Genomic DNA, 19647 nt, shown 5'->3' with positions numbered 1-19647 from the left:
ACACAGAAAAAACAAACAAAACCAACCCACAGATCAAAAGGAAAATCAAATTTCTCACTGAACTTTTAACTGCTTTAACAAATAAACTAAGAAATATTTCCCTGGATTACTGTCTACATTTAAACCGAGAGCATATAGTTGCCACAGAGACTGGTGTGCGTGAACAAACGAAAGGAGGGGAGAGGCAATGCGTCCTCTGGATTTCCAGAGGGATCTGAAATGAATAACTGGGTTAGCGATGCGGCGGGGCGGGGGTGAAGCCCGAGGACCCCCGGCCGTGCCCGGGGGCGGCTCCCGGGAGGCGCTCGGGGACTCCGCGGGCCCGGGACGCTGCGAAGGGCGGGGGCGGCGGCGCGGGGGCCGGGCGGGCTCCGCGGGGCTGAGCGGCGCTGCTCCAGCCGGCCGCGGGGAGGGAGAGCGGCATTTATAGCTCCATCCGTGAAATACCTATTTAAATCGCAGCCCAGACTGGTGGCACACGGGCCGTGTGCGGCGGCTGCTGCTGCTGCCGCCGAGAAGGGAGGAGGGGGCTGGAATTAAAATAAGGCACGAAGCGGTTTTAAAAATAGCGTGCGGGCTGCGCGGGGCGGGGCGGGGCGGCGGCAGCGCGGCCCCGGGGCGGCCCGGCCCGGAGTTCCTGGGCGCCTTGTATGGAGCGCGGCCGCCGCAGGGCCCGGCGCCCGCCCCCGCCGCTCGCCCCGACTTTCCCCGCTGCCGGCAGGGAGGGCAGGAGCCGGCAGCGATCCGCCCGTCTCCAACTCTATCGCCTGCTTCCCTCCTCTTCTTCCAGGAGCCGCCACCCCGCCTGCCTCTCTCCTCCTCTTTCTGCTCTGCAATCAGTGGAATAAATCAGGGAAGGACGCGCGCATACACGAGCAGAGTAGGATCTGTTACAAAAGTAGCGCTGATGGCGGCGGATCAGATGAAGCTGGAGCTGCTGCTGGAGTAGCAGAGAGTGGAGTATCTCTCGCTCGCTCTCTTTTCTCTGTTTCGCCTCTTCTCCCACTCCACCCACAGATCTCCATCGTTTCTCCTCCTCCCCACCCTCGGCCGCGTTCCCGCTTTTCCGCGCATCTCTGGGCTGCGCCTCCTGCGAGGGGGCGGGTGGGGGGAGCGGAGGAGGCTTTAAAGAACCACGGTCCCCCCCGCACCGCCACACACGATAATTGAATTTATTATTATTGCCGTCTCGCCGACTTGGGGAAGGGGAATCGATCTTCGATCCGGAAGATGGCTGCTGGCTGGCTGCTGGTCTTTAGCCTGACACTTTTCCAGTCCGTGGTGATGAACCACTCCTCAGAGGGACCCTTCCCCTCGGCCACCACGTAAGTCCCAGCGGGGTCCGGGGGTCCGGGGCGGGGGCACGGCCGGCGCAGCGGCGCTCCTCGGCGCCAGAGGTAGCGATAATACAAAGGGAAATCAAGTTAGACCGGGCGGAAAGTGAAGATCGGGAAAAAATTGTAGGTTTTCGGCAGCTTTTGCTTAGAAGAGTCAGGGTAGCTGAAGGTCCCGCCGGGGCGGTCGCCGGGAGGTGGAAGCTCCGGTGACGACCGGCGGCGGGACTTTTGAGGTAAAGGCTTCGCCTCGGAATCCCGCTCCGGAGCGGCTCCCAGATACACCCCGTCAGGTCATCCTTGTCGAGAAGAAAGTTTCGAGTTACACAGAGTCCGCCCCTTCCTCCCACAGAGGTTATTCCAGCCCTGGATGGAGTTTCAACACTGTTTATAAAAAAACCTGAAAACTTTGGCAATTTGATCAAAATCCCCACGGAAGGCGGATTTCGTTGCCTTTCCGCGGCCGGCATGGGAAGGGGGCAGGCGGGCATGGCCGGGAGCTCCGAGCCCGAGCTCCGGCTCCATCCTGCCTGGCCGGGCTCCAGCGCACCCGCGGGGGCTCGGGGCTGCCGTGGCTCCGCGGGGTCCCGCCGGAGGGGCTTTCGCACGCCTGAAGCCACACAGCTGAAGAAGTGTTTTCTTCAGCCTTGGCCTTGCAGATCGTTACTTCTCAGAAATATCTTCGCGAGAGCTGAAGGATGCTCGCGGTGCACGCAGCTCGGTGCCTTGCCTGGCCCTGAGATAGAAATCTTAAAAGCGCTGCAGAATTATTAGCATGAAAGTGTTGCCCAGAGCAGAGCAAAGATCAAATAATAATGATGCAATAAAAGAAAGGCAAAAGGAAGCCAATACGTATTGAAGATTCGCCTACAGATAGGAAAAAAAAATCCACGACAAAGCACTATGTGATCGTGTTTTCTTTCTTTTTCTTCTCTCTCACCTCATTATTTTTATATTCTTTTTGCTTGGTTGGTTTTTTGAAGCACTTACCTTAGTCCCCGAATCTGGGTTAAAGCTACCAGTAGGTAACTTTTAAGTGGATGACTCACTTTAATGCATTTTACATAAGTAAAACAGTGCTAATGGTAGTCTTTCCTTATTGTTTAACACTGGGTAGAATTTATTGGTGTTGTTCATCCTGGGCAGAAGGATGCCTTGCAGTAATTACCAGCAATGCATTTTCACCAATTAGTACTGCTGGTAGGTTGTTATAATTGGATTCAGTTCTGAGTATCGGTTCCATTATGAAAGACTCAAAGGGATGCTCGCACTGTTAAGTGAAAGGAATACAAAGATATGATGCTAAGATACACTTAGTTGAATAAATACAGTCTTCCAGTGTAGGGAAAATTATCTTTTAAAACATTCTCATGTTGCAGTGTATAAAGATGTGCCATTTAGAAGCAAGTGTAGCAAAACACAAACAAACCCAGGGCTTTTTAATTCATTGTTTTCTTGTGTTTGAGCTCCCGTATTTATGTTTTTTTGAGCTCTGATATTTACGGTTTCTCATTGAGCTGCTAAGGTTATCATACACAACTAATTACAATTTATCTTCTAGATGAATTTTTCTGGGTTTAAAAGAGAAAGAAAAATAGAACCCAGCGAAATTTAAAGAATATCATATTAAAAGAATATATATAATTTCAAATAGAAGTCTAGATTGCTTTTTACTATAAGGATATGTGATATTCTTTTAAAACTGGTTTTGTCTTCCCATCTATTTTTGCTAATTTCCTTCCAAATTCACCTTTATTGACAGTCATGATAATAGAAATTGACAACAGTGAAACATATAACTATAATTATAACTCTACTATGATAAAGTAATTCAGAATATGTTAGTCATCAACATTTCCATGTTCTGCACAATCTACTAGCTGTTTGCTCTTTTTTTTTCTCATTGCTATTCCATTGAAATATTGCAGAAACTATCTATAGAGACTGTGCATCCTTCACAGTACTGTTTCTCCTCTGAAATAGCATCAAAGTGCAAGCAAGGCTTAGTTTGTTTAGAAGGCAGCACACAACAGGTTGATGCAGGGAGAGCTGCTTAGCAAAAAAGTAATGATGTAACAGGTGAAGGAGAAAACATTTTTTGTATTCTTTTTTAAGACTTGACAGCAGTGTTTCACTTACTAAAAATTACAAATGGGGAAGAACAAAGAGAAGTGACGCAAATGTTCTTAATGTAAAAGATACTATATATTAAGAATATTAAAAATAGGAATAAAAAAAACATGGGAGAGGAGAATAAAGGAAAGAAAGGATATGAATAATTGAAGAACTGGAGGTTTGCTGATATTCTGTGCTTAGCTACCTGCTTTCTCCACATTATTTTCAGTCTGTTTTTTCTCTAAGTGAAAAAGTTGGTCTGTGGAAGCAGGATTTCCTAGCAATTGTGTGAAAAATGTGCATATTCAGGGCTGTAGAGTACATGGTTTCTTCTACAACTTATAATTGTACAATCACTTTTACTTCAGTCATCTGTTTCTTCTGCATTAATAAATATTTTAACATGTGCTTTTGCTCAAACATTCAGAAGTCACTATCACCAATATAATATAGAAATATGTAGTATTCTTAGCAAGAAATGCTGAAGGTTTATGCAATTCCTGTGTGATAGAATCTCAGTAATTTGATTAATTTTAATTCTTGTATAAGGCAAAAAGGCCCTGATATGTTTGCACAGTAAAAAATAGAGAATTTCAGCTGCCGGTTTGTGTTGTATGAAATAGTAGCATTAATTTTTCATTGAAAATCTGAGCAGGTGGTATTGCATTCCTTGCTTCCAGTGTTGAAATATTTCACTGCAAATACTGAAGACTGTCCTTTAATGAACTATTAAAGTATAGTAGTAATTGTGTCTTGAACTGAGCCATAAGGCTTAGCTGCTGGTTGATGCATATTGCATTCCATTTAATTGTATCATATTAGTTGTGTCATGTGTTAGGGATCTGTTTGTTGGTGCAAGATACCATGGGTCTTTTAACACAGCAACTCCAAGTCCTTTAATTACACCTGCAACACAGCAGATATTTAGATGAGAATATTGTATACAGGACTCCTGGCACTATAACCAGGATGCTGTCACATTATGCAAAGCACTTCTTTTTTGTAGCCATATATATTTATAAATTTATTATCTGTACAGACTTCAGAAAAAAACATACTGTTAAATATACAAGGTTTGTATGTTGCCTGATAATGACAGCAGAGGACTCAGTTTATTTCTCTTCTTTTCTCTATACTGCATCAAGACAGACAGTCTTAAGTTTAAGCATATCTTGTAATTCCTGAGTATCCTTTTGGCACAGCATGTGTTGATATTGTTACTGATAGTGAGTAATGTACTACACAAAGATACACATTCTCCTTTCTGATAATAAACTTGTTAGTACGGATTAAAAAAGGAAAAAACCCTCAAACTGAGCATATTTTAATTTTTTAAAGCTACAAATGAAGCCTTTCAAAATCAATGGGACTGTTCATGTAATTACTGCATCACTGTGGATGTATCTTCATGTCTTTTCTTTTTATTCCCCCTCTACTTTTCCTCTGCCATTCCTTTTCTCTCTTTCCTTTATCTTTTAACATTTTTTTCTCCTCAGTCATTTGTTCTGTATGTATGTATTACATTACATATTAAATTCAGGACAGATCTGCCATGTACATAAATTGGTGTAAAACATTGGTGGATAAAGATAATATAAAGATAAAAATAGTTTGGACAAATATCTATATGTATGCAGACAGGACATTTTTAGAAAAGAAGTTGTGTATTCCCATTTTTTACTTGCATGAATCATCTTTACTGTTTTGGTGTCATTAGGACAACTCAGGGAAGTCTATATGAGTCATATGAATTAGGGCTTGCACAACTGGGACATTCATATTTTTGGCTTCCTCACATGGACCTAACAAGTGTAGGTCCTGCTGAGAGTGTGGCTGGGCTTGGTCTCAGCATCATTTTCTGTATGGCACCAGTGACCGAAGGTCCCGTGACATTTATGATGTTTTTTTTCATCTGTTTCTACTGTCAGACTTAGGCATTTTGAGACCTCTCATATGCATAAAATCCCATTTATAGCTTAGTCTGTGATAGAAGAATGCCAGTTTAGCTGCTGATGTTAATTAGAAAAGACTGCTGTATTAATGGATTATAAAATATCAGGCTCCCTCTCGTTTGAAATTTTTTTTTTTCTTTCTCAACCTACTTAAGAATATTCACTATTAGGAAAAAAAATAAAATACTGAAGTATACTTTCATATGAGTGAATTGGAAGGAGAGCCAAAAGATGTAATCAACTTACAATCAGGGAAGTGCAATATCACCTCTTAGTGTTTTCTCAGCACATGTCTAAATGCTGAGCATTATGCAAGATGCTTAAACCCACTGATATTTTAAAGAGTGCTGTTCCAATCCATTCTTCTAGTGGAAACATACTTAGAATAAGTGTGAAACAGCTTGTTGATTGGTGGTGTTTATTTTGGTGTTTTGGTGGGGTTTTTTTTGATTGTGTTGTGGGGTTTTTTTTTTTTTGTTTGGTTTTTTTTCCCCATTTTTTTATTGTTCTTGAACATATGGTGGTGATAAATGCAAATTATTTGAATTCACAAAGCATTTTTCTGTTTTACATATTTTATGATGTAAATTGTGAATGGGCAATTTCTTTGTTTCCCTCCTAGGTATTTATGCTGGAGCCTCAGAATGAACAAATTCTATAGATTTACATTTTATTAAGTATGAAAATTCAGCTGAAAGCATCAAAATAGATCCTAATAATAAAAGATGAAATTTCATTGAAATAAATCAGCATTATAGAGGTTCTTGCCATCTTTCATTTTGCAGTGATGCTATTTTCAGAACTGCATTGCTCATACCCTGCAAAATGATTTTATCCAAGAATTCAGCTGCTAGAAAGAGAGTTGGAGCTTGGCAGCACATTAGCCTGAAATGTATTCATTGTTAAATAGAAGGCCTGTTGTACAGATCTTAAAAATATTTATCTAGCAGAACACTGTAAATTGATGGAAGCATGGTCAAATTCTCACTGCTCAAATGTTTTGTAACAAAGAAACATCCCAGACTCAGGTTGCCCACTGGTAACTGGCGTGGTTGTGCCTTGATCCTTTCTTGCCTTCTGCGAGAATCCCGTATCCAAGGTAGTGTTATCTTCTAGACTTTTTTGACTTAAACCTCTGTGAGATAGGGATTGCAGCTTAGAAGCATTTTAGTAGAGAAAAATGACTCATTCTCTGTGGTGCTGACCATAGTAGAAGTAGAATTGAGCCCCAGACTGTTTTGTGCTTCTTTGCAGCAGTTCCTGGGCTTTTGATCCCCTATGCTCAAGCTGCGTGTTTAGAGTGCTCGTAAGGACCTTTGTGACAGAAGGTGATATTTTTGCTGGCAGGAAATTTTGTTTTCTAATGCCTTGTTTAAAAAATTCCTTAAATAGAAGAAAAAAATTACCAGAAAACAACCCTGGCATAAAATTAGTGGACCATAGCTGCAGTTTGGTAAAGGCAGACTCCATAATTAATTTACATCTTTTACAGATGCTGAATCAGACTTCTTGATAGAAAGAATGACAGCTCAGTGTCCTTAGTGTTATGGTAAAAAAACCCAGAGCAAGCACCTTGTAAATGCACAGAAAATAAGTACAAAACAATAACTTCATTTGTGCCCCCAGCCCTGGGCAGTGCCTGCGTGTTCTGTCTTAGATCGCTCTTGGCCTATTCCTGCATCAGCTTTTTCATTCTCCCTACTGCTGCTGCAAGACAGGTATCAATGAATATTTAAATGATTTGCATTTGAGACTACAGTTCTGATTTATCTCTCTTGCAGAATCCATTAAAGAGCCTGATCCTACTCAACTTTCCTCAAACATGCGTATGGCAATTCTCTGTAGGATCAGACCACGAGCAGAGTTTTGCATCAGTTGTGCCATTGCCTACTGTAGCAAATTGGTAATTGTTTTTAGGGGGAGTTATGATTCTTCTTTCCCTCCTGATTTCCACTAGTAAGCAGAACTGGATTGAATACTGTTTGCAGAATATGATTTTTATGTTACTCAGTACCTTGTAATGCACACAGTAGTGCTGTGAAAATACATAGCACTGATAGTGAAATTACTGTCAACTGCACTTCTACTCCAGTAATCTTCTTGGGTTGTATATTCTCAATTTAGGGCCAGACCGTGCTGCTTGTACCCTGGAATGAAGAGGTCCCATTGATACTCAGAGAAATCTGTGCAAGAGTGAAGATTTTCAAAACACACTTCAGCACTTTTTAATACCTAAAATTAATGGCATGTGCCTGCAGCTATTCAGCTCAAGAGGGATTTTTCTTTTCCTTCTCCACTGCTTTCCAAACTATTTTTTGACCTACTCTGCTTCTAAGCAAACTCAGTGCTTCACACCTTCCTTCTTTTCCTCCTTCCTTCCAGACTTACTAAGTTTTCAGGGTGAAACGTAAAACAGACTCTCTTTTTCAGCCACCCTGTGACATGAGATGGCTCACTGTTTGAGACTGTTACACTAATGATGGCAGGGAGAGGACCATGGTTTTTGCTGATGTCCATCCCTACAACACCTTTCTCTGCATGCCAACCGCAAACCGATGACAAAGAGTGAATTTCTGTTCCTTGTATCATTTTTTCCTATTTATTTACAAAGTTTCTAACAAGTTTATGAAAATGATTGACATTATTTTGCATCAACAAATCAGCAAGCTTTTTGCAGTTAATTACAGTAATTCAAAGTCAGACTTTTTTTTTTAATCTGAGGCAGGCCTGAAATAACCACAGAATGTGCATGTGAAGTTGTAGTATTGCTGACTATTATAAAAAGTGATTTATTGGATTTTCACCCTCTTTAAATTACATTCTCACTCCCTCTCATTGAGAGCTGGGTAGGGTAAGAACTCTAGTCTGATTTTGTAACAAATATTCTACATAGTGATTAAAGAATTTTTCTTTTTGAAATTTCCTTTGTTTCTCCAGGACCATGAATGTTCGTCCAGAAATGCAGAAAGAAGATGATTTTTTTAAAAACTGTGTCCTATTGATAATATGAACTAAGAATAATTTTTGCACAGCCTTTATTAGATGCAACATGGAGGTGCATATTACATTAGATTTTTCTCTGCATAAAATGCTTCAGTTGAAATCTGTAAGCAATGTCTCTTTAATGTATTCATTATAATAAAATCTGATTCATTTTTGGCCTGATTTGAGAAGTAAGTAAGAACACAAAGGAGTTGCTGAGTCCACAGTCTAGTCTTTGTAGCAATCAGATGATAAATTATATGTGAATTATTTAAAAGAGAAAAGCTAGACTTGATTCATCCAAACAATATTTGAACTGAAATGTTCCTATTTTCCCTGTGCATGTTCTCATTGGACTGGTCTCGAAACTTAAAATGTTCCCCAGGGATATCTCTCTCACCCTTATTTGTACTCAGATTTTTATTATATTTTGATAGCATGGACTAAATATTCTTCCAGGTAGGCATAAAAATAAGGTTACAAAAGATCTGTGGCTAAGGGTGGTGGCAATATTAAACTCAAAATCAAGTCGTGCCACAGTTCCAAATTGTCACTATTAATACCATGCTGCATTTTTCTTTATACACTAAGGTAGTCTTATAACAACCAGTAAAAGGGAAGTTTTCTTCATTCTTGAAATGAGCAGAAATTTGCCACACTAGGTATAAGTTGGCTCTTGATTAGAAATTCCAACTTTTTTCATAGGAGGGAACTGAGTCATGGGAGCTGTTCTGTCAAAGATTATTGAAGTGAAACATTTTGCAGTCTGAAATGGATGAATTGTATTATCAACTCTGCAGGAAAGAGAAAAGTAATGAAAAAGAGATGACAGGAAGTATGAATTACAAAATTAGGGTTCTTATTATTCCTTCCCTGAGTCTTGCAGGTCACTCCTGCATATATAAATCCATTGTCCCATGAGACCAGCCAAAATGTTGAGGGATAAGTACAGCAGTCCACCAAAAGGCAACTTTTAATTAATGATACTCTGATGTGGACTAGTGTTGAGGAAAATGTTTTATTTTTATTTTGTAAATGGCTAAATGAAGCCTCACAGTAATCATTTTGCTCAGTGTGTGTTGGAGTAGAAGTCTCTTTGGTAGAAGTCTTGTGGATCCTAAATACTGCCCTATACTGGGAGGCAGTATAGGGAATTGGGGAATGCTCTGCCCTTAAAACTCTGTTTTGTGAGTTTAATCCCGAAATGTGGTGGTTTCTCATGCAGATGGTAATGCAGAAGTTCTTTGGGTTTTTTTTTGCAGTATATGGCAGTTTTCTTGCAGATGATTTAAGTAGAATAAAATCTAAGACTATATACTATAATAATATATGCTATTCATTCGAAAGTAGCGTAGTTTCTGCAAAACTTATTGAAAATCCATTTTTTCTGTTAGCCTCACTTTTAATTTTAATATTTTTACCTATGGGTGTAACAAGTTGTTTAGATGTTTTTTTCAAAGATGGGTCAAAGTGAAGAATGATCCATGTAGGGATGGAAACTAAGAGTATTGAGCGATGAACCTTCTTGTGCCTTCATCTTCTGTTGAAAGAATCCCGTGTTAGATTGATTAGCTGGGTGTGTGTAGGTTGGTTAGCTGTGTGTGTGTTTCTTAATAAAGGAAGTATTTCTTGATCTGACACTTTTCTTAGAGATGAATTCAGTGACACCAATTTTGGAAAAAAAATAAATAAAAAGGGGAAGTATAAACTAATTTTTTTAGTCACAAATATTCTTTTTTTTTTTCTGTGACGTACATCTTGAATTGTGTGTACCATGGCTGAGCTTTTTATCATTACATGCCTCTCTTTAGTATTATCTGACTCACTGTATCTGCCTTGCCTTATTTCTCCCATTTGGTACCTTAGATTTTGATTTTAATTTCTCTCAGTAAAGTAGGAAACTTCAGTGTCTTACCATTTAGTCAGACAAGGGTTTATTGTCAAGATTAATTTGTTAGCTAATACCTCTAAAGCCCTTCTGTAGTTGAAAAGTGTTGTTAAGCTGTTAAGCCTAATTTATTAAGATGTATGTTTGCTATATTCCCACTTTACCTCAGAAATTTGCATGGCCATTCCTTTTCTGGATGGATGATACCTCTGGTTTACCTGTTTCTCAAGGTGATTTTTTTAATAGCATCTTTGTAGAAAAGTTACCATCATATCTGCTTCTTTTGGTAACTTGTGATCTGGAGATCTGGAAGAAGTTAATCCCCACGATCTGTGCTTCTTGGATGTAGACAGATTGCTAAACATAAGCTTAACAGCATTTTTAGAAACTAAGAGGAGTCAGCAAAAATCTGCAGACAGTATGGTGAAGAGAAGCCAGCGTGTGACTCATGCCTGCGCCGCACGCTCGTTGCACTCCTTTGCCAGTCGTGCCAATTCCTTCCCTCTGTGGAGAGCCCTGGGAGCTGTGGATCCTGGGATCTTCTGAAATTTGTGCTGTGAATATTCTGTAGTTGAAAAAGAGACAATAGTTAGATAAAAATATAACAATACAGCAAGGGCTTGTGACACGAGCTCGTTAAGGTGATCTGTTGCTTCTTTCACAGCACAGGCTACTGCTGGTTTTATTCCATTTCTAAAATGGAAATGATGCCCAAATTGTCATCCTGCTTGAATCAATGTGTTCAATAAAGCAAGATGTCCTGTTTCTATAAGAAAGATGGTAAGAAAAGTATACATTATTTTTCTGTTTACAGACTAGTAGCAGTAAGATGATCATCAGTAATCACTAATTACCTGACAATCACCAAGACACTTAAGGTTTCAAGCAGGAGTACCATGGTTTTCAATGCAATATTTTTGCAATAGCCAGTAGCAATAGAAGTGTAGTTCTTACAAGTTTTTTTGTTATTCACCAAGCTACTTTTGTTGCCTTAGCATCTTCTTGATTAGATTTTTTTATCTGTTGTTAACATATTTTAGATTACGTGGTAGGCATATGAGCTGGGAGAGAATCACTAATATGTGCAGGAACATATCTTAAGGAGATTTCACTGTAATATACACATGGGGAACAGTTTGTGGTAATTGCAGGCAGAATCTGGTCTCTTTTGACTGATTAGAAATACATGAGGGATCTGTGCATGACTAAGAATATGTCTAGGATGTACTCTAAATGTCTTTGGAAATGGTTGGGTGCCCAATTTCATCCTTCTTTCCACCAGTGTAATTTCAGCATAATGAGTATCAGTCCTGTATCATTTAAATCCTGAGTGCTAGGATGAATCCACATAAAATAATTTCTGATTAAACACATACAGGTTTCATTGCAACAGAATGAGTCATCACTGTCAAGGCCTGGTTGTGAAAATTACAGAAAATAAAATGTAATACATGGTTTTATTAGGCTTTGCAGAGGGGAATAGTAAGATATCCCAAGGAAACCATGTGTGATATCAGATGTGGTCATTTGTCTTCCTTTTAAATGATAAGCTCTGACACCCCTTCATTTTCTGTGCCCCACTGAGCAAGTGTCCATGTGAAAAAGAAGTTCTTAATGTGCTGGAAGGCACTGAAAAATGTTACTCCAGATTAGGAAGAAACATGCTTTTATTAAATAAAATTGTGGAATTGTAAGGAAGAAATACTTTCCTTTTCAAAGTACTGCAGCATCTAGTAAGGTGCAGGTTTGCTCTAAGTGGCTTTCACAAATGTACTTTTTTGTAGTTTTGTTTTAGGTTTTGTTATTTTTTCTTCTTAAGGAATTAGTTCTAGAGCTTAATTTGGAATGGTAAGAATGACAGAAGTAATTTAATTTAACCCCTCATTATGCACAACCAAGTAATTCATTCATCTTTGGGTATGAAGTCTTGAGTTTTTGGGTAATTAGAATTAAAATCAGCAAGAAATGTACAGACAAACTTTATATTTGTTTCCAATGAAGCTGGATTTACTCTGCAAAATGATATTGATGCTTTATGGGGACATAAGGTGGAATTCTGGTATGACATCTGCTTTGCTATTAGGAGCACTTGGCCAGTGCCTTAACTTCTGTATATGTTCCTTGTATAGATACACTCTCTCAAAATCAGGATTAAAAGCACCCATCACTTCCTTGCATGGCTGGTGAGAGTTTTGCTTAACAAATGACCATAAAGAATATTGTTGGGGATGGAACAATAATTTGCTTGCAGGTATTTTGTTGATAGCATTTTTTCCCTTTCATAAGTCCATTTATTGATAGAATAAAGTACTTTTATGGCCTGCAAGGTAGTCTTGGACAAACATGCTCAGTTATTCTTGTAGGTATCCATGGTTCCACAAACATTTTATGTGTTCATTAGTGATGCTTTCAGCATTGCAAACACAGGTTAAACATTGATGAGTGAATATTTTGTTCCACACATCTCATTAACTGGGGCTCTATTTCTTTTTAGTGAATAGTGTTCTACTCAACAATTGTCCCATTACTCTCTGTGGGAATAATGTGCTTATAGCATAAAATGAGGATTAGTATTTTAAAAAATCCTTTAGAAAAACTTTTTTAAAAGTTTAAAGTAAGTTATCCAGGTTTAAAGCTTAAACACTTGAAAACTAGGAATAGCAAGATAAAAAACTGCCTTAAGCCTTAAATTGTTTTTCTCATAATATCTTCATTGTGATCCTGTCTTCAGTTACAAAACCAACTCTATGTTTTTTCTTCTGGAAACACCTTTCATTGAGACTATTACTCAAAATGCAACCCCACTGTAAGACTGGTAGATTTTGTAGATAACTTTGGCAAAGGACACACCTTGTCTTTTATAATGTAAAACTAGTAATAGTTGCCACTACATGAAGAGAGTATAAGAGCATCTGCCTTTGGGAATTTAAAGTAAACTATTAGCCAAAGCTATTCTCTGAACTTAAAAGTTATGATAGAGATATCCTATTCAAAGAGAAGTTTTGAGATGTTTGGATTTTTTTTTTGTATTGCTAGGACCTTGTTTCACTGCTGAAAAAGAGAGTGCTGGTTGCTGTCATGGTTTTTATGAAGTGTGACTTCAGTAATTGGTACAGACTCTCACTGGGCAGGAATTATTTTCTAGCTGGAATTTTTCCTGAAAATTAGCAGACAGGAAATATCAGCAAGATACCAGTGAAAAATCTGCTGTTCTAGTTACTTACATGTTTAAAAAAAAAAAAATCAAACATCTTTCGTCTAGCTCTGTATTTTAATTGTGTGGTTATTTTTTGAGCAACCATATCCAAATTTAACCAATTTCAGTACTTCACATGTTAGATTTCTTGTGTACCAGATCCACATTTCCTACAGTGATACTAAGGGATGTGTGTTTGATAGAACTTACTCAAGGCTTTCTTAATGGTCAAAAACTTCACCTGTAAACCAGAATCATCTGCAATATCACTCAAAGACTGCTTAAAATAAAGCAGTTATTCATTATTTATGAGGAAACCTTCCTACAGTGTCTGCAAATAATAGATTAAACCATTTTTTCCTTAATAGAAACCCCTTCAAAAAACAAAGATAAAAACCCAGCAAAAAACCCCACAAAACTTGCAGTATTTTAAATGAGTTTTACTCCACAGTTCCTAAACAAATATTTGCTAGGCAAATTTGGGCTGCATGAGGTACACAGTTTTGTTTGTTGCTGTGAAATCGAGTTTCTAATTCAACAGTAAATTAGATAGATTCAGTTTGTGGTTTGTTACTGTGTGATTTGACACAGACACACACTCTCTGTGCAGCATTTCTTTCACCTGGGAAAATTGGATAATGAACTAATGAAGGTTTTCTTGGCTGATAATGCTGGGTGTTTTCAGAGCGTAGCAATTACCGAATCTTTTAGCACTCAATGTCTATCTAAACAAAATCAATATAAAAATAAGGGCTATTTACAGTGAAGTGCCATTATTTTACATTGTTTGGGTAGTTCTCTGAGAGTCTGAAATGATGTTGAAATGATACAGTAAAGAAAAAACATCTCAGGAGCTTTAAAGCCAGCAATCTAAAGACCACCTGATTTTTCTCTCAGCCCAAGTAATTCACCACTGCTTGTCTGCCTCTGTACAATTGTAATACTTATCATTGCTGCTCACCTTTTCTTTTTAGAAGAAAAGCTCAATTCTATGCATCTCAAATCTAGACTTGATTTGAATTTACACAGTTTCAAAGCTGTAAATTGGGCTGGGTTAAAGCTTCCAAACCGTTTATTTACAATAATAACAACAGTTTTGAGGTCTGTTTCTTTTTTATTTTTACCCAGTTTTCTCCTTCATCAGTGAATTCTTCAAAGGGGCATGGAGAATTGCTTGTACAATTGTTTGTAATATGCTGTGCAAGTGCTGTTACATTTTTTGCTATTACATTTCAAAGCAGAATAAAGGGCTGAATTCTTATTGCTATTAAAATTATGAAGGTATTTTCAGGTTATCAGCTACTTCATAGACTTTAGCCTCCAAGTTAAGGTAAGGAAAATTCAGATTAAATGTAAAAAATGCCTTGACATTACAACTAAGTATCTTGTGGATCTGTTCTCTGTCGTTGTGCTTCTGAAATGCTAAGCTTCTAAATTCGTACTGAAGAGAAATCTGAAAGAGCTAAAGCTCTCTTCTGTATTACTTAGGAGCTGGACAGTACTTTTTCCATTTCCCAACTTTTTTATTTTCAACTGGTGTATTTTTAAAAAGGAGGAATATAAAAACCTTTTCATTTTAAAGTTCATCTCAAAAGTGTAAGTATGGAATGGTGTAATAATATGAGATGGAATAAAATACTTCTACTCTAGTCTTCCAGATTTTTTGGTCAAGTACTGAATTAGCTACTTGATCTAAAGAAAATATTACTAAATGATGTTGACAAAACATTCCCTGGAAACATTTCAGGTCAGTTTGGTCAGGGCTCTGTGCAACTTGATCTACCTAAAGGTGTCCCTGACCGTTTCAGGGAGTTGGATTAGATGACCTTAAAAGTTCATTCTGACACAGAATATTCTATTATTCTATCTTTTTTTTTACATTATTTCTGAATTCTTCTTGTAGTAGAAGATTTGTGGATTATTTTAAAGTCTTCTATAGATGTTATCTTTGTTGCCAGTCTACTCCAGAGAAGAACGGTGATGTTGACTAGCTTTCACTTTTGTCTTAGGTAATACCTTTTAATGATGTTAAACTTGACCTTTTCCATTCTTATGCCACGGAACAAAATAATGCTAAAGCTCCATGCAGATGGTCTGGGCCCTGTTTTCCGAGTGGTGGTAAAAAATACCAAAAATTCATAGAAATTATGTGCAGGATATAATCTGTTACATCATTTTTTTATATCTTTGGTGCATTTCTGGATCTGTTCTCTAATATGGCTGAATCCATTGTGTACAATTCAGTTTGACATGTGTGAATCATGTGTGTGTCAGGCTAGGTGATTGAATTTTCCTGTGTACACATCTCAAACAGCACTGCCCACACCATGTACACGTGTCTCTGCTCTTATAAACACAATGCTTGAAACCTCCAAACAAAACCAACAGTCCCCATGTCACTACAGACTCTGTGTGTGAGAAACTTAGCAGAATGAGGCAGAGATCCTTGGACAGAAGGTTTTTCAGGGAACCAGCATCCCTAGTAATGATAAAGCAATATATTTTATGTCTCCTGAGGATTTTCCCTAATAATACCTATAGGGGAATAAGTAATGGCAGGGGTAATGTTATCTGTGCTGATGTGTGTGCACCTCTAACATTATGCAAGACAGCCAAATCCTTCTATCATTTTTTTCTCCTCTGTTTATTACAGTTATCAATATAGGAGAGACGTGGCTTAGTACCCAGGAGAAAGGTATAGTGTCTGTCATAGATGACTCCATTAGTGACAGGCAGGACAGAGCAGTAGTTGGCCCAATATTTACTACAATGCTCTTAGTGCTTTGTGAATGTACATTGTCACCCTTCAGGACTTCATAAAACTTCATAGATCTCTCTTGTAGTATTGTTATGCTGCAGTTGTTTTTTTGCATGTGAATGTTTCTGAACAGTCAGGCTGTACAATAGATAGGAAAAAAATATTTGTAGGACTGGGAACAGCTAATTTTTTAAAGAAGCTACATTTTTTTTTACAGTACATCTTGTATGGACCCATTTTGTCTTCAGACTGTGATCAGTGGAAGAGACTTCAATTTCTGTTTCTCAGTTTCAATGAAATGTTGATAGCTGTTCAGGCTCACATCCTAAATATGAGTACACTGAGATCCATTGCTTTGGGTGGGAGTAGCATGTGATGTGCTGTAATTGTGGATACCTGTTTTGCTGTATTTCTCTGCACTGGCAGTGGTATTGAGACTATGCAGCAGTATCATACTTCCCCATTATCAAATATGGGATAACCAGTACAAAAGATTAAATATTAATTTGCATGGCTTCCAAGGAAAAAAACAAAAAGCACAAAGAAAAGTTTTTAAAAAATATAAAAATGTACTTCAAACCTACATTTATAAAATTTTTTTATAAGCAGCTAGTGACTGTGTGACCTTAGATGTATGACATGGTTATCTCTGCCTCTGCTAATTGCTCTGCACCACATGTCATTGCCACTCTGCACCCTGCCAGGCACCATGACATGCCCTTGCTCTGAATTCTGTTTTACCCCAAGTATTGAATCATTTAATCCTCTGTCTTTTAAACTTTGGGGAAAATTCATGGATGTAGATGGTAAAATAGAGGTTGATACCAGCAAAGCCATAATTTTTACCCTCTACAGTTTGAAATTTTTCCTGTGATGTGACATTAAGGTACACAGAACTGCTGTAGGTGTGTGTGGATCATACACAGATTTCCTCTGTGAGCCTTTAGCTCTTTATTGAGCTGTAGGCAAGTTCATTATTTTCCATGTGTTTTCATATTCATTTGCCTCTTGCCTCTGTGTAACTGAAGTTATTACCTACATAAAAATTAGTTAAGTACACTTAGCAGATAAGTGTAACTACTGAATAGTGGATAAAACCACCACTAGTGGTAGGCAAATAATTAGGGCTACTTATGAGAGGATTCAGAGGTATTTCTGCAATTGCTTTTTATGCTCTGTGTCAAAACTGAAACATCCACACTTAGAAGTATTTACCATTTTTCATGAGGACTGAGCATTTTCTCACACTCATACACCCGCTTCATTAATTTTTAACAAATAAATATGGCTTAAATCTGCTTTTGATGGGAAAGAAAGGCTTTTCCATTTATTTTATGAGAAAATAATAGTTACTGAAGCATAAATTAAGCTTGGCCAGCAATAGATATTGTTCATTGAACACTGGGGAATACTTAAAGGCCATTTGGCTTCCTTTTTCCAAAAAAGAATGCAGGCTGAATCAGATATTTTTAAAAGGTTACCTGGATTGTTATGAGTCAGAGAAGATGGAGTGATGTTTGGTTTCTTTGTTTAGGAATTGCCATGTAGCATTTAGAAAGGGATATCTGTGTAAAAATAGCATGATTTTCTCTACTTCCCAGCAATGCTATTTCTTTGTCCCTAATCTGTATAAAACCAAATATTTCTTTTTATTGGGAGATCAAAAATTTGAAAGGAGTGGTGCATCTCAGGTGGGAGGAAGATAGCATCAATGTATTGAAAGCAAGTTCCTGCTGCAGCTGGAAGGATGCTCCTCCATTTGAAATGCAGTACTGTTATTCTGTTAAAACAAAGAAAGGGACCTGGAGCCTTTGAAATAGGAATGTTTTATTAATTGGTTGCATAGTGTTATTTAAAGAAACCTACTTGATTTTTCTTCTGTTACATTCATGTATGTACCTATGACTCATCAATTAGAAAAGTGCAGTCAGATTAGCTGAGGAAGAGCATCCTGGATTCAGGCAGATGCCAATCAAAGCTGGAAAGACCATTCCAGTGACATTGCTAAGCACAGGGATGGATACTTGCTGGAGCTCACTTTGGAATGCAAATGTTGCTGCAAAGGCTTCAGGCTTTTGGCTAAGGAGCAGCAGGGAAAGAGATCCACCTGAGGAGCCCAGGTTTGACACAGTTGGATTGCATCCAGCTTGGAGTATCACTGCCTTCCTGTAGAAGCTGGAGTTGCTGATAGCTAATGAGGTCTGTACCCTGTTCAGAGTGCTTGCTGACAGCGTGTCACAGAGCAGCGGTGTAATATAAATAACAAGATTTTGCTCTGTTTTCTTCATTGCTCTTTGTTTCTTATATTTTTAGCTGCTTGCTGCAAGAGATGGGTCTCTGGATTGCTTGCTCTGGTGCACACACTTTCTTTTTCTCTGGCTGTCTCTCTCTGTCTCTTGACAGGTGTAAGGAGGATCCTAAATATAGAAGCCACCCGTCAGTTGGCTGCAGCAATCAGCAAGCACTGATTTAGTATTTCTCTTAACCAGCTAAGCTCCAGAAAGGTGTTTCTCTTAAACATTTATCAATTTATTCCACTGCAAGCTTTCTTTAAAATTATTAAAAAACCTGATTGTCCTACAACATGAAGAATACAATTGGCAGTCATATTTCAGAAATGATGGTTGTCAAGAATGGCTCTTGCAATGGAAAGGAGGAAAAAAAATGCTTTTTGAAGAACTTCTTTGTTTTAGCAATTGGTGGTGGTGCAGTACCTCATTGGGAAAAACTAGGTGTAAGTACTGTCTCAAATTTTGAGATGAACACACTTTCAGACATAAGTAGCTGCACACTTTCCTATGAATTTTTTGCCTATGAGAAGAAACTTTAATGCAAATGTACTGATTAGCTGGGATTTACTTTGCTATATACAGAAATTAGGCATGTGGTGAGAAATGGAGGTGTTCTAGTACTGAATATTTATAGTGCTCACTAAAAGTATTTTTAACACAGAATTAAAAGGTATTTTTAACACAAAGGGATGTTTTTCTTTATGTTATTTTCTTTATTCTGAGGTTGAGGTCAGCACAAAAATACTGATTCTCAGAAATTACCTGGCCAAATTTAATATATTACTACTGCAAAAAGTTCAAAGTGGAATATTTGGAGAGAAAAAGAGCTGCAACACTGCATTAAATACAACTTAAACATTTTTTGTTAGTTTGTAGGCAGGCATCTCAAATTCTTTCTCTTCCTTGTGACCAGTTGCTATTAATATTCATAGAAATTGTTCACAGCCTACAGAGGAGATACTAATTCAGTATCTTATTGTGACAACTGAGTTGCATGTGATGAAGACCCTTTTTGATACTGATGTGCTTTGATTTTTTTATGTTTTATGATTGTGATACACTACTGTTATTTAATGCAGTTTTAATATTTGAGTGTATTAAACATTATGTTAAACGTGGACACAAGAGAAG

At 38.2% G+C, this 19647-nt stretch overlaps 1 protein-coding gene across 2 annotated transcripts in view; it reads left to right on the top strand.

The window, feature by feature from the left end:
• Window positions 1-678: 678 nt before the first annotated feature.
• CACNA2D1 (calcium voltage-gated channel auxiliary subunit alpha2delta 1) overlaps window positions 679-19647 on the top strand; it is a 358692-nt gene continuing 339723 nt past the window's right edge. For both annotated transcript variants that reach the window (XM_059847448.1, XM_059847449.1), the window contains exon 1: window positions 679-1325. In XM_059847448.1, the coding sequence (XP_059703431.1) occupies window positions 1231-1325 (95 nt within the window). In that variant the 5' untranslated portion in view covers window positions 679-1230. The remainder of the gene's footprint in view (window positions 1326-19647) is intronic.

The sequence above is a fragment of the Haemorhous mexicanus genome, chromosome 5, assembly GCF_027477595.1.
Source record: "Haemorhous mexicanus isolate bHaeMex1 chromosome 5, bHaeMex1.pri, whole genome shotgun sequence".
NCBI lineage: Eukaryota > Metazoa > Chordata > Aves > Passeriformes > Fringillidae > Haemorhous > Haemorhous mexicanus.
This window is presented reverse-complemented; position numbering and strand designations above follow the sequence as displayed.